Source organism: Geotrypetes seraphini, chromosome 8, assembly GCF_902459505.1.
Source record: "Geotrypetes seraphini chromosome 8, aGeoSer1.1, whole genome shotgun sequence".
Taxonomy (NCBI): Eukaryota; Metazoa; Chordata; class Amphibia; order Gymnophiona; family Dermophiidae; genus Geotrypetes; species Geotrypetes seraphini.
This window is the reverse complement of record NC_047091.1, coordinates 135,144,544-135,159,257: the sequence shown is the minus strand read 5'-3', so window position 1 is coordinate 135,159,257 and position 14,714 is coordinate 135,144,544. Positions and strand designations below refer to the sequence as shown.

The following is a 14,714-nucleotide window of genomic DNA, read 5'->3' as shown; positions in this document are numbered from 1 at the left end:
TAAACTAGGCATGGAAGCTTTTTTGATCTTCCACTTTTAATCAAAATTAGGGCTGAACAATTAACACATTAATTGTTGAATTGGGTGTTAAATATAATTAACATGATTAACACCTAGCAGTTCTTCTCAGACACAGCTGTGTTTCTTTGCCTAAGAGCAGGGCCAACATTAGGGGAGGGGTGTCAAACAAGGCAGCTCCAGGGGGCCCCACAGGTGGGACAGCCTTTTCCTCATCCCGATCCAAGGCATTCTCCCCCACCACATTTTAAAATGCATATTTGATTTTGCTATAGTAGAGTAACAATTTGCCATACTTAAAAAAAAAAATAAAAATCACATACGAAAGTCTAGATACTACAGGAAAGAAAAAACCATTAATATGCTGCATCGCCATGCCAATGAAGGATACACATCTTTCATTTGCTCTATGGATGGTGCTCTGATGATGTCATTGATTCCAATAATGTTTTCATGCTTAAAGCGCAATAAGATTTTAATCTCCCTCAGAGTTCTCTGGCAATATGTTTGGTGCTCAAAGGGACTGATTTTCTTGATAGCTACTCGAACTTTATTAATGTTGTCATAGGCAGAACTGTAAGAGAAAAAAAGAAAAAGAGATTAGCTTCCTACCTTGATAATATATTTTTCCAGTAGATAGGAATGTTAAGCCGAACCTTAGGGTACTCTGTCCATTCTCACAAGCATACTGCAGAAAGATGTCAATCATAGCTTTTGAAACCTCCTCCTTCTCCCCCTCAGTTCATTCCAAAACATGCAAGAGCTCTAGAGTAAAAGACAGGAGAAGAGACATGGGGAACTCCTTGAAACCAAGGTTCTAACGTTGTAACAATCAAAAATGAAACTGTATAAACAAACAAATACTACCACAGAACAATAAAACACATCAAATAAAAACAACAACTTAAAAACATTAGTGGAGCTCAATTATCTCTTTAGATTCTACAGTATTTACAAACTGATTCTGAACCAATAGTTCAACTGGCAGAGAAGTCTTAGCTACGGAGAGGACCATGAAGCATAAGGCAGAAACAAATGCATCAGAAATTATCGGGCGGGGGAGTTAAGCATGCCATTCCTATCTATTGGAAAATATTATCAAGGTAAGAACCTAATCTCTTTTTCCAGTGAATAGGAATGGTATGCTGAACCTTAGCGACGTACCTAAGCAGTCCCCAAAGTCCCAGGTGGGAGAGATAAGTCTGCTTTCAGTAATGAAGATCCAAAGTGGAATCTTAATGCGCTACCACATTCACCCTATAGAATTTAGTGACAAGTGTGTAAGGAAAACCATGTCACAAATCTACATATCTCTTCTGGAGGTATTGCCCTCAATTCCACCCAAGAGGAAGGTACTCCTCTGGTGGAATGTGCTTTAAACGACACCATCGGCTGTTTGTCGCAGATAATGTAGATGAAGAAGATTTACTGTTTGAATCCACCGGGAAATTGTAGTCTTGGAGGCTGGCCCACCTCAGGTCGACTCTTTGGTTAGGACAAAGAGATGATCTGATAGACGAAACTCATTAGTCACTTCAAGGTAACGCAAGAGAACTCTGCGGACATCCAGCAGCTTTAAAGCCTTGTCTTTCTTCTTAGGAACCCATGGGTTGAAAGACTGGTAGTCTTGACTTCCTGGTTGAAGTGAAATGCTGAAATAACCATTGGCAAAAAGGAAGGTACTGTATATAAGGTCACTCCCGTTTCCAAGATCCTCAGAAATGGTTCCCTGCATGACAAAGCTTGCAATTCCGAGACTCTTCTGGCTGAAGCAATTGAAACAAGGAACACTGCTTTGATTATAAGATCCATGAGGGAAGTTTCCTCCAAAGGTTCATACAGGACCCTCTGAAGACCCTCCAACATGATGTTGAGATTCCAGGAAGGGAAGGGATCTTGAATCGGTGGCCTGAGCCTCAGTGCTCCTAAAGAATCTAAAAATGTCTGGGTGAGCAGCCAGGAAGACATGCTTCTCTTGGCCTCTAAAGCAAGCCAGGCTTGCAACCTACACCTTATGGGATGCCACTGCTAATCCCTTGTCTAGGACCTCTTGAAGACAGATTAACACAAAACTGGACAGCATACAGAAAGAGCATGTGCGTCTCAGACTTTTGGAGTTGACAGTAGTCTACAGAGTTCATGTCTCTTTATGAGGAAAGCTGTCTAAATAGTCAGCTTGTAGATGTCTCTAGTTTTGAAGTTCCCTTGTGGTGCCAAGTTGTTACTGATGATCCATAATTCTGTAGCTCTGAATGTATACTGTGAGGTGCTGGCCTTGAATGATTAAAAGGGTTTTTATCCCTTGACTAATTCAGTGTGAATGAGGCAACCACCAACTCTCAGCAGTCCAGTCTTGTCAATTAAAGTGTTCAACTTTCACAGGGGGACTCTCTTTAGGAAAGCCAATATGGATACATTTAAACTCCTTTATCATATGTATGCATTGCAGTGCAGGATGGTGCTCTCAGTTCAAGCTTATTTACTGAGAAAACTTTGTGCAAAGATGCCAGTGATGACATGGAGCTGATTGATGGAAGGAAATCACAGTATGGGTGAGGTATGCTACAGCTTTTTTTTTGTGTGTGTGTTCAATCATCTTTATTGACTTTTTTAATAAATACAGCAATTGGACAATAATGACCACAATCTAGTCATTGATAACAACAATGTTACAGTCCGTCATACACTGTCCCGAACAGAACAAACAGTAGGAACATCCTACAAAAAACTAGAACAGGAAAAAATAGGTAGTTCTGGTCAGACGTGGTATAACTGATACTAGAAAATTCAACATCAGGATGAGTACACTTAACAGGTTGAAAATACTATAGGTAATAATACATTAGGAGCAAAACAGCAATAATGGACAACCGATATGTAAACAGGGTCGCATAGAGCAGGATCGCAGGGGACCACAGCAAAACATGTCATATTAGGAAAGTTTCAGGAGTGTAATTAGAGGCGCCCACATAGTTTCAAATCTGGTCAGGAAGCCACGATGTTCAGCTGCTACCCTTTCATATTTAGCAAATAGGCAGACTGTATTCCACCATTCGTTTTGGGAGATATTGGTGAAATCTTTCCAGTTAGCCAATATAATCCGAATTGCAACCAGTAACAGGAATTGTAGTAGCGGGACTTTGTCCTGAGAAAATGACAAATGGGAAGCAGTTAAACTAATAAATAAAAACGGGTATGACAGCTGTTCTTTAATGTCTAGCATGGAGCAAATTTGGGTCCAAACCTTGTGCCAGTAAGGCTGTAGTATAGGACAATCATATAGCATATGTTTCAATGAGCCTGTAGACAGCTTACAAGACCAACACAGGTCTCCTAGCCCATCCTTCAGTATTTTAGATAATTTATTAGGTGTCCAATAAGCACGATAGATTAAGAAGAAAAAGGTCTGATATAACGCCGCCGAGCTAGTAATTTTATATATTATAGACCACATATGGTTCCAATCCTCTTCCGTAAGAGAAAGCTGGAGATCTATCTGCCATTTATTTTGTGTGGAATGTAGAGGCAACTCTTTGAAAGATTGAAGCAGTTTATACCAATTCGAGGCTTCTTTTTTCTTAAAGGCAAATATTTTACAAAACGTTAAGAGATCAGGTTCTTCCCATCGATCTAGTGCATTATGTATCGTGTCATGAAATGCATGTTTGAGTTGCAACCATTGAAAAAAGGCCGAAGGTGGTAGACGGTAGCGAGAGCAGAGAATGTCATATGGTATCCAGTTACTACCATCATACAGGTGTCCTAATTTCCAGATACCTAGTGATTTCCATTTCACCCAGTTCACAGTATTATGTTGGATTTTAATATTAGGATTATTCCAAATTGGAATATGTAAAGATTTGGTCCATTTATGTGGTAGAAGTTCATCAATATCCTGAACTACTATTACTGAAGCCTCTAAAATATAATCCTGGTGATGGAGAAATCCAGAGGAAGATATGAAAGGTAGTAGATTTAAAGAGGTCCAACTATAACGGCTCGCGTCCAATGCAATCCATGTGCTAGTCGAGATATCATTAGCATCATGTAGTAGCCATCGAGAACATTGTCTAAGTAAGAAAGCATAATGGTAGTCTAAAAAGTGCGGGAAATTAGTACCCCCATCCTTACGTGGTAGTTTCAATCTATTCAACGCAATTCTAGGTACTTTATTATGCCAAAGGAATTTGGTAAGGAGTTGGTCTACCCTTTTATAGAATGAATGAGGCAATAGAACGGGCAGCATACTAAGTGGGTATAGTATCTTTGGCGCTAACACCATTTTAATAGATTACATTCTACCCCACCAAGTTAGGTTTAAAGGACTCCATCGAGCAGTAAGAGTAGAAATCATGTGAAGTATATCCTCCACTGCAAATTTAATTGTTTCCTCTATCGTGGACCCGAAGTGCACTCCTAGATATTTCAACTTCCCATTGGACCACTGAAAATTATGTTCTTTGAGAGAATTCTGTAGGGTATATTTATTAAGGGGCATCAATTCAGTCTTGGATGTATTAAATTTGTAACCAGAATAACGGGAGTACAAATTAATCAAATTCAGTAAGTGAGGTAATGAGAGAGGATCTGTGTAAAACAGTACATCATCTGCGTAAGCAGATAATTTTACTTCTGTGGGGCCGCATTTAACACCAGCTATGTCAGAGGATTGTCTGATGTAAAGAAGTAGGGGTTCTAATGCCAGATTGAATAATAATGGGGATAGAGGGCATCCTTGGCGCGTTCCCCTGGTGGGGTGGAAAATTGTGGAAGTAAGACCATTTATTTTAATAGAGGTGGAGGGTTTAGTATATAGTATTCGGACCATAGAGATAAACCTTTCTGTAAATCCGAACCACTCCATAGCCTGGAACAGAAATTGCCATTCAACCCTATCGAACGCCTTTTCTGCATCCAGAGCCAAAGCAAGATATGGGTGTGTCGAGTGTTGGGCTAGCTGAATAATAGATGTGAACATTCTAGTGTTATCACTTGCAAGCCTGCCTGACACAAATCCATTTTGTTCCTTTCCAATCAAACGGTGCATTACTTTTTGAATTCTATTTGCTAAAATTTTTGCATAAATTTTTGCGTCAACATTAATAAGTGAGAGGAGTCTATAATTTTGAATTTTCATCCGATCTTTGCCTGACTTAGGGAGAACAATTATGGACTCTTCCGTAAACGTCCCTCCAACATCAGCGGTAAGATTATAGTAATTAAATAACTGCAATAGGTGGGGTGCCAAAATGTCATGAAAAGTAGTATAAAACTCGACTGTATAGCCATCAGGGCCTGGGGATTTTTTCTTAGCCATATTGGACAATGAAGAAAGTATTTCAGCAACAGTAATGTCTTCTGTGAGAGAAATATTATCCTCCTCGGTCAATTGAGGTCTTTGAGTCGAGGGGTTCAGGAATTCTGTAGGATTTTGATGTGTTAATTCAGTAGTATATAAAGAATCATAGAATAAATTGAAACTCTGAATAATGTCCATTGGTTCAGTAATTTTATTCCCATCTTCATCCAGGATAGCATAAATGTGATTTTTTCCTCACGTATTTTTAAGTATTGAGCTAAAAGATGACCGCTCCTGTTGTTGGAGCTATGATATGCCGCAGATTGCATGAATAATGTATTACCTGCTTGGGTACTCAGTAGAAGATTATATTTTAATCTATGTTCCCTCAGCTCAGTTAAGATATGCATATTCTCAGGATTCTGTTGATGTGATATCTCTGACATTTTAATGTTGTGTTCGAGTTCTGTAAGAATTTGTTTATTCTGTTTGTTTTTCTTAGCCTGGTATGCAATTATATGACCTCTTATATAAGCCTTACAAGCATCCCATAACGTCACCCTATTAGTATGATCAGGGGAATTGAGTTCGAAATACTCTTTCAGAGCAGCACCAATAGTAATGACGAACTGGGGGTCTTCTAATAAAGTATTATTAAATCTCCAGGAATGCAGAGTTTGACTGAACAGGAGTTGTTCTAAGTGAAGTTCTATAGCCGCATGATCCGAAATTGAAATCTCATTGATCAATGCAGAAATTATATGATGTGATAACCTTTTGCTTAAGAGAAAATAATCTAAGCGGGAATATGAATTGTGAGGTGGTGAATAAAAGGAAAATTGAGAATCCAAGCTATGTAACAGTCTCTAAGTATCTATTAAGTCCAACTGAGAAATCATATTATGTAAGCTATGCCACGACCTTGGGATCCTATATGGCACCGTGGATTTCCTATCAAGTGAGGGTTCCAAAACTAAATTGAAATCCCCTGCTATAATATATGCATGAGAATTCTCAGCTAGTGCAGTGGAGGTAAGTCTATCAAAAAAAGAGGGGTCATCAACATTGGGAGCATATAAGTTAAAAATAGTAACTACATTACTCGTCAATTGGAGTGAAACCAAATTCCATCTGCCCTCAGTATCGTTTTTATGAGCAATAACTTGCAATCCAGCTACAGCTTTTTATTGTCCATGTAGAAAAGTGGTTGAAGCAATGAGCTCCCAAGTTACTTTCAGAAACAACACTAGTAGCAATTACATCTGGGCAGATTTATGAGTCAGAGTCAGGGCCTATAGGCTCAAAAGTTGTCTCCAAAGCTGAGGATATGTGATCAGTTTTTAGAAGGAAATCTGACCCCCATCAACTACATTGTCATTAGATGGATGCTGCAGAGTTTTTGAGGCATGATCTCCTGGATTTTGGTCAGTGGGTACATAATGCTATTGTTCTCATCATGTTGACTTCTGTATATGCTTAATTATGTTGCTTACGTACACGAAGAACTTCCTTGTTTGATTATACAGTAGCCCAGCTTGGAATATTGCTCTTACATTTCTCCTATGCCGGCTGCGAAAAGTTAAAATTGTTTTATATGTATTGTGTTTTGATGTGCAAATATTTGCATGTCGGTTTGTAACCTGTCTAGGTTTCAAGCGGGAAAGATATTTTTTAAATAAATAAATAAATAAAAATATGTTTTTACCTGTTAATTTTCTTTCCTTTAGACGCAGCAGATGAATGCAGAGACTAGTGGGATAGCACACATCTACCAACAGGTGGAGATAGAGAAACTGATTTACAGATGGTCCTATTGGCTGGCACACCTCCTGTATCTTCAGTATTGCTCCTTGCCCAAGAATCCGGAACCAGAAATATGCTTAGGATACAAATAACTTATTTCCCTTAACAAATCATTCAAAGGTAAAACCCCCGAATAGAACTACCAACCATAACAAAAACTTTCTGAAAGTCCCAAAATATAAACCAATAGCAAATATCCAGAAAGGGTGGGGTTCTGGATTCATCTGCTGCGTCTAAAGGAAAGAAAAATAACAGGTAAGAACATAATTTTTCCTTCCTTAGCAACAGCAGCAGATGAATCCAGAGACTAGTGGGATGTAGCAAAGCAATCCTCAATCAGGATGGGAAGCAAACGCCGCCTCCACAATAACCAAAGCACCAAATGCAGCTTCCATACACGCCATCACATCCAACCTGTAATGCTTAGAGAAGGTATTCTCAGAAGACCAAGTAGCCACATGACAACTCTCCTCCAAGGAAAAATCTTCTGGACTGAATCCAAGAAGTAGCCATTGTTCTGGCTAAATGGATAAGAAGTTCTTCCTCTAACCACTTCCCTGGCATCGAGTGGAAAGAATGTCTTCCTTAACCCCTCAAGCAATGGAGGGTTGGGATGCTGCCATACCTTTGTCGCATCTCTTGAATAATACAAAGAGGTGATCTAAATGACAAAAGTCATTAGAAACCTACAGACAGTGCAGAAGCATTCTACGCACTTTTAAGAAACGTAGTGAAGAAAAGGTCACCTCCCCATTTCTCCTCCCAGAAAGCAGGAAGAAAAAGTGAGAGTGGCAGAGAAGAAAAAATGACACACCTTAGGAAAAATCTGTGGTACTGTCCAAACTGACACCCCAGAATTTGCAATTCACAAAAAAGAATCCCTGCAGGACATGGCCTGCAACTCAGAAAACCGCCGAGCTGAAGCCATGGTCACAAGAAATACCTTTTTCAATGTCACATCATTCAGAGTCTCACTAGACAAGGATCAAATGGAGCCTTCTTTAAACTGTGAAAAACTACCTTAAGACTGTACTCCGGACAGGGTTCTTAAGAGGTATACAAACATGCTGTACTCCTTTTAGGAAATGAACTACATCAGGTTGCGAAACAAGCAAAGAGCGAGATATGTAGCCCTTGTAACAAGCAAAGATTGCCACTTGAATCTGAAGGGAATTGAACACTAAGCCCTTGGCAATATGCTTGTGCCAAAAAAGAAAGAACACAAAACATAGAAGTCTGGAAGAGTAACATACCTTGAGAACGACCCAAGAATCGAAAACCCTCCAGACACTAGTGTAAGCCACAGATGAAGACGTCTGTATTGCCTGGAGAAGAGAAGAAATAACATGCTCCATATAACCCTTACAACTCAGCCGTGACTTTACAAGAACTAGGCTGTAATATCAGAGTGATATGAATTTCCATGTTGATCGGACCCTGGGTGAGAAAATTCAGAGTAACCGGGAATCTCAAGAGTTGGCCATTCGAAAGACCCATAAGATCTGCATACCATGTACAGTGCAGACAATTTGGAGATACCATGATCACCGTGCCCTGAAAGCGAGCCTGAGATGGAACACCCATCCAATCATTGGCCAGGTGAAAACACTAAAAAAAGACAAACCAGAGGCGAGAAAGAAGCAACACGCCTACCCCCCTCTGACTACCACTCCCTGCGTCTGCTGAAGAAGGTAGGAAGCTTTTGCATTTCGAGACGAGGCCATGAGGTCTAGTTCTAGGAGATCTCACCTTAATACAAAGAACTGGAACGCCTGCGCGAACACTTCCCAATTTTCAGGATATAGAAAATCTTTTTGGTGAGGAAGTCTGTCTAAACCCTTTTCCTGTCCCGTAAAATGAGTCGCCGGCAGAAGAGGAAGATGAGATTCTGCCCATTGAAGTAGAACCATTACTTTGCTCACCAACTGAGTACTTCACATACTTCCCTGGCTGAAGAGAAATACCACCGCCATGACACTGTCCTAAAAGACCCTTATCATCCGAATGATCCGAAAGTCCTAAAGTGCTAGCCTGATCGTGCAGCCCTCTAGAGGAATGAATGAGCACTGAGTCTCCTGGTGAGACCAGACTCCTTGCTCTAAGAATTGAAGGCACTGAGCCCCCCAACCCTACAGCCTGGCCTGCTTGGTGACTATGAGCCAGTTCAGCAAAGATCATGGCATGGCTTTGAAGAGGTTGATATCGCTGAGCCACCAAATTATGGTGAGCGATGCTTAAGGAGTCGATTGGATACAATGCTAGAACCTTGGAAATACCAGGAATCACTGGAACAAAAGCGACTGCTGCAGTGTTCTCACGTGAAAACAAGCTAAATGCCCCATTAAGTTATCACCATGGATCCCAGAATCTGTACAGAATCCCATACTCTTTTTCCTGTTGACTATAGAAGAGGAAGAAGGCGAGCCCCGAGACTGTAAGCTGTCGCCCTGGTCTCTAGACAGAAACATTCCCAAACTTCGTGATGAACAATGCCACCAGATATTTCAATAAATGGGACGGGATACCCGTTTGTGACCACTACTACCATCACCTTTGAATTAGTTCATGGAGTAGTGACTAGATCAAATAGCATTTGCTGAAACTGATAGTGCTGGCCGAGGATGTCATAGCGAAGATACTGCTGATGCTGTGGTCATATGGGAATATGTAAGTACATGTCTGTGAGACCGAGCACTGTAAGAACTCCCCCTATTAACCAGCTGTAATGACCGATCTCCCAGTATCTCTTCAGAAAATTCTAACTTTGAGAAACTAATTGACATGTATGAGATCCATCATCTGCCTAACTGATCCCCTTTTCTTGGGCACTATGAAGAAAATGGAATAACTTCTCTTGCCCCTTTGTTCTAGAGGAATTGGAACTACTGTCCTGAGTTCCAGAAACCCTTGAAGGGGACCTTGCACCAACATCACCTTTGGCTGCTCATTACAGAGTGACTGTAAGAAAGAATCAGGAATAGGAGAGAGGAATTCAAAATTGCAATCCATCTGAATAATATGTAAAGGCCAATGATCTGACAACATCGCGTCTCCCCCCCTTCCTCCCCCCCACCTCCGCTAGAAAGCCTATTGAGCTATCAGAGTAAGTCAAGACCCCTTTCGATTGAAGGACGAGATGGTGAAGTACAGGTTGGACAAGAGTTGTAAGTCCTGTATGGAAGAAAGGAACTCTTCTGTGAAAAATGCAGTTTGCAGTGTAAGAATGAAAAGAAGGAGTAGAATACGGCCAACCTGGCTATGCAGCTTGGAATTGTGAAAACAGGACCGTGACTGATAAGATTTAAAAGAACTCTATTCAAGCTTCTCCAAAAAGCAACTGTCCTTCAAGGGAAGAAGCACTAGGAGAAATTCTAGAAGCTGCATTCATCTCCCCATGGCAAACGATCTGTGGATAGGAACCCGAGCTAAGTGGACAGGAAAAAATATGGAGGGCTGCTAGCAGATGTCATGAGAAGAGGGCCACCTCAGAAGTCTGTGCAACAGGCTGCAAAATACGGAGACTCTGCAGCATTCTAGAAATAAAGAAAGCGAGTCCTGCCCACTAGAAAAGGCAATGTGCCACCAGGCCATCCCCAACTTGAAAGTTATCACTGTAGTACTCTGAATTATTCCTATAGCGCTACCAGATATATGCAGTGCTGCCCAGAGGCCCAAAGAAGAAGAAAATTCAAACAGACATAGCCTCATCATTCAGGGACCCCTAAATAGATGAAGATATACCCATCCAAAGGATAGGGTACTCTCCTGCTGCTAACCTCACTCAGCGGCAATACGTTTTCTGCCGACCCAGTGCAGAAAAATACCGGAACTGGGTATCTGAGTACCTAGTTGAGCCTGTATCCAAAGCGCCATGAGGTCGACCAAAAAGGGTCCTGTGCCAAACAAACACAAAGTGCAGGAAACAACAACAACAAAAAAATTATACTCACAAGCTCTTTGTTAGTGCCAGTAAATACCGGTAAATGCCAGTAGATGCGGTTACTCAGCAGTCGGCGGCGGCAGCTAACTGCTCCTGGTATCGGCTAATTCTGAACCGGGACTTTAAAAGATAAGTTCCATGAAATTTTCAATATTATCTAGTCAAGCATCATAATTTGATATAAACATAAAAAAGAGAGATTTAGCGATTATAAATTACTATAAACTAGAAAATACAATGATGAATTGGTATAGGAGCCTTTGAGGAAGCATTAGCGGCAACACAGCCCCTGGAATCAATACTTTGTGTATTTGGGGTGCCGCTTCTGATGGCTCTATAAATACCAATTGAGGATTTCTTGGGAAGTTAAGTCAAGTCAAGAAAAGATTTGCACATTTTGATGAACTGGTTACTCAGCAGTAGCAGGGCAGAAATGGAATTGAGTAACTGTGGTCTCCTTTTATTTTTTTTTACACAATTAAGGGAAAGAAGAAAAATTGATAAATAAAAATTGATAAATTTAAGACTAAATTAAACACATTCTTATTTCAAGACGCGTTCTCTTGCTCCTAAGTATAATCTATTCTACAATACTTCAACCGCTTTCAAGAAGCGATCCCATTCCTTATGTTTCATCCTTCCCTTTTCCATTCCCTTTTTTTTTTTTGAACTATGTAATTTTTTTTTCACTTCCTTCTGTTTATTCTCTACCATCACTTTCCAGTATGTCTAGTTAGAGTCTAAATGTTCACAATCCCCTTTTTTATTTTTTTTATTAACTATCTTATATATTGTATTAGTTTTATCTTTTATCTTATTTTAACTTGTAAACCGGCTAGATACTTGCTGATAGTCGGTATAGTAAAATTTAATAAACTTGAAACCTGAAACTTAGAGACCCAGTCAGACCTTCTTTCACTAGAGGAAGGGTGAGGCAGGGACCTGGGGAGGCCCAGGTGTAACCCCTAAAGCCAGCACCATTTAGCCGGACACCCCTGTATCACTGAAGAGAAACCTCAACAGGAGAAATAGAATTGCCATCTTATTGAAAAGAAACCTCAACAGGAGAGAATAATTGCCCAGTCACAGCCGGAATCCAGAAGCTAGTTGAACAGCGACCTTCTGCCTGCTGGAGATAGAGCATACTGAAGACACAGAAGGCGTGCCAGCCAATAGGACCACCTGTTAATCAGTTTCTCCATCTCCACCTGCTGGTAAATGTGTGCTATCACACTAGTCTCTGGATTCATCTGTTGCTAAGGAAGTTCTGCTTTTTCTTTTGAAAGATTTAGATCACGAATAAGATCATTGAGCTCAGCTTTGTGTAAAGGTCTGTTTCTGAATCTTCATCTTTCACATAATCAGGATCAGATAATGAATTGTGACCATCATCGCATTCCTCATCATGTTCCACAGAAGCAAATCCATCTTGTGGAGGTACAGGGACAGGCAATGAGTCATCATGAGGATCAGGCCTAATAGCAGAATCCAGAGTATGATATATAATTTTGTGCTTAGTTTTCGCTGAGAATCCACTTGTGTTCACAAGGCAAAAATAGCAATCTTTAATATGGTTTCGCGGTTCCCTCCATATCATCAGGATTGCAAATGACATCGCTGCCTTTCATCAATTGAGCCAGTCACGAAGTCTGTTGGAATAACTGGTACAGATGATATGTGGAGCCCAAGACTTAGCCTGGTCACCCAGTGGACAGCCAAAGTACAATTTGTATACCTTCTTCAGATCTACAGTATTGGGCGACGTGCTTTCGTCGTGGATGAACCACAGACGTTAACACAAACTATCTGGATGATTAGTACAATGTCATGGCATGATAAAGACTGATATTAATCACCGTCTGTAGCATAAAAAAACAAAGACATCTGTCATTAACCCTCCTAATACGTTTATCCTATAAATACATGATATATCGGCCAATTAACATTTATAATTATATATAATGAGCCTCATTACAAAAATGTGGCATGCTAGTGAAAAATTAAACACAGATTTGAAATCAGCATGAAAAATACTACAAAACCCAACCAACATTAACTCTGATGAAAATGATGTGTTGACCTGTGTAATTAGCACTTAATGCCTCATAATTGTCATCAATTGGACTTAATTGAAAGTTAGGCGCCTAACTTGAAAAACACGATTCTATAAGGAGGAGGTGCCCAGTCCAAAGCATGCATGGTTAGGGGGTGGATCAGGGATGTGTTTTTAAGTTAGGCGCCTGTGCACGACCCCATGCATGAATAGAATAAACTCCAGCAGTACAGGTCAGAGGAAGTTTGAGGGAAGCAGTGATAGAGAATCATTCTGGTGCTCTGAGGATCCCTTGAGTATTAGTAGGTAGAGGTGGAGTGTTGAGAATGGCCCTAAGCTAAAGGAACCGTGCTGCAAGAAATGGCCATCATTACTTCCTCAACTACATCACAAGTTGGACAAGAGGAGCTGGCTACACTGCCCTAGTGTTGGCTCCTCTATCCCCCATGTCTGTCACACTAGGCCATATCCTCTTGGCCCGCAGTTCTCCCAGTCTTGAAATGTTTCTCTTATTTTCTTTTCAAATTCCATCTTTACTGGCAGTCTGGTTAGGCCCTAAGATTTTCCTGTGTTGAGGGATGGAAGAGGGTAAGATAAGGGAGAAGGGGAATTTTCCCCAGGGAGATAGGAGCTTATACAACTCTCAAAGGAAGGTGGCAGCTCAAAGACTTAAGGAGTCCATTATACCCTGCTTCAATCAGCCTCTTCTTTTCTGAAGGAGTTCTGAGAGAAGAGGAAGCCGCTGGGAAATTTGGTAGTAAAGTTTAAGATAGGAGAGAATTTGTAGGTTTATTGATAAAATCTATTTTAATTTAGTTAAAAAAAACACTTATTAGCTTTTGTATGAACAGGTGAATATTGAAGTAGTTTTGAAACAAGTTTGAATTAGGTTTAAAAAAAATTCCCAATTATTGTTCTGAGAACATATCATTTACTCCCCCTTTTATGAAGGCATTTTAAGCTTTTTTATCACTGACCACGGCAGTAAAAGCTCAGACGCTCAAAGAATTCCTATGAGCGTCAGAGCTGATACCGCCACAGCTGGTGATAAAAAAGCCTAATGCAGCTTCATAAAAGGAGGTCTTAGAATTAAACCCCAACAAAAACTATTATGTAAGGTAAAATGAATTGAAATAATTTTAGACACTCCCAAGTTAATATTTTTGGCCTTGGTGGGTTTTTTTTTATAAGTTTTTAAATAAGTTTTTAAAATGTAATTGCTACATCCCCAGACCGATAAAAAGTATTAGCTTCTCAGGACTAGATTTCCCTTCCCTAAGTGTAGTCTCCTTCCCATCTCAGGCACATCTCTTAATTTACAGTCAATTAGTCCATTTAAAAAGACACAAGGAAATACTCTGTGGTAACAGATTTCCATCAGTTTCATCCATAAACAATTTATTGTAGTTCCGTGAGAAGCAAAAAAAGCAAAATCTAAAAACAAATAATTTTAAGGCCCTTTATATTAGTTTAGGTATTCCTTAGCAAGTTTGAATAACTAAACAACTAATCAATGGTAAGATGTAGGCAGTAGTCCAGAGGAGCAGAGAGGTGCAATCCAATTTTCTGCACTGCATGCCACATGTATGATTATCTCATAG

The 14,714-nt window shown here is 40.1% G+C and overlaps 1 protein-coding gene across 1 annotated transcript in view; it reads right to left on the bottom strand.

Annotated features, from left to right (window-relative positions):
- MAPK1 (mitogen-activated protein kinase 1) overlaps positions 1-14,714 on the bottom strand; it is a 116,551-nt gene that overhangs the window by 86,818 nt on the left and 15,019 nt on the right. The window contains exon 2 of the mRNA XM_033956876.1: positions 410-592. Coding sequence (XP_033812767.1) covers positions 410-592 — 183 coding nt within the window. The remainder of the gene's footprint in view (positions 1-409; positions 593-14,714) is intronic.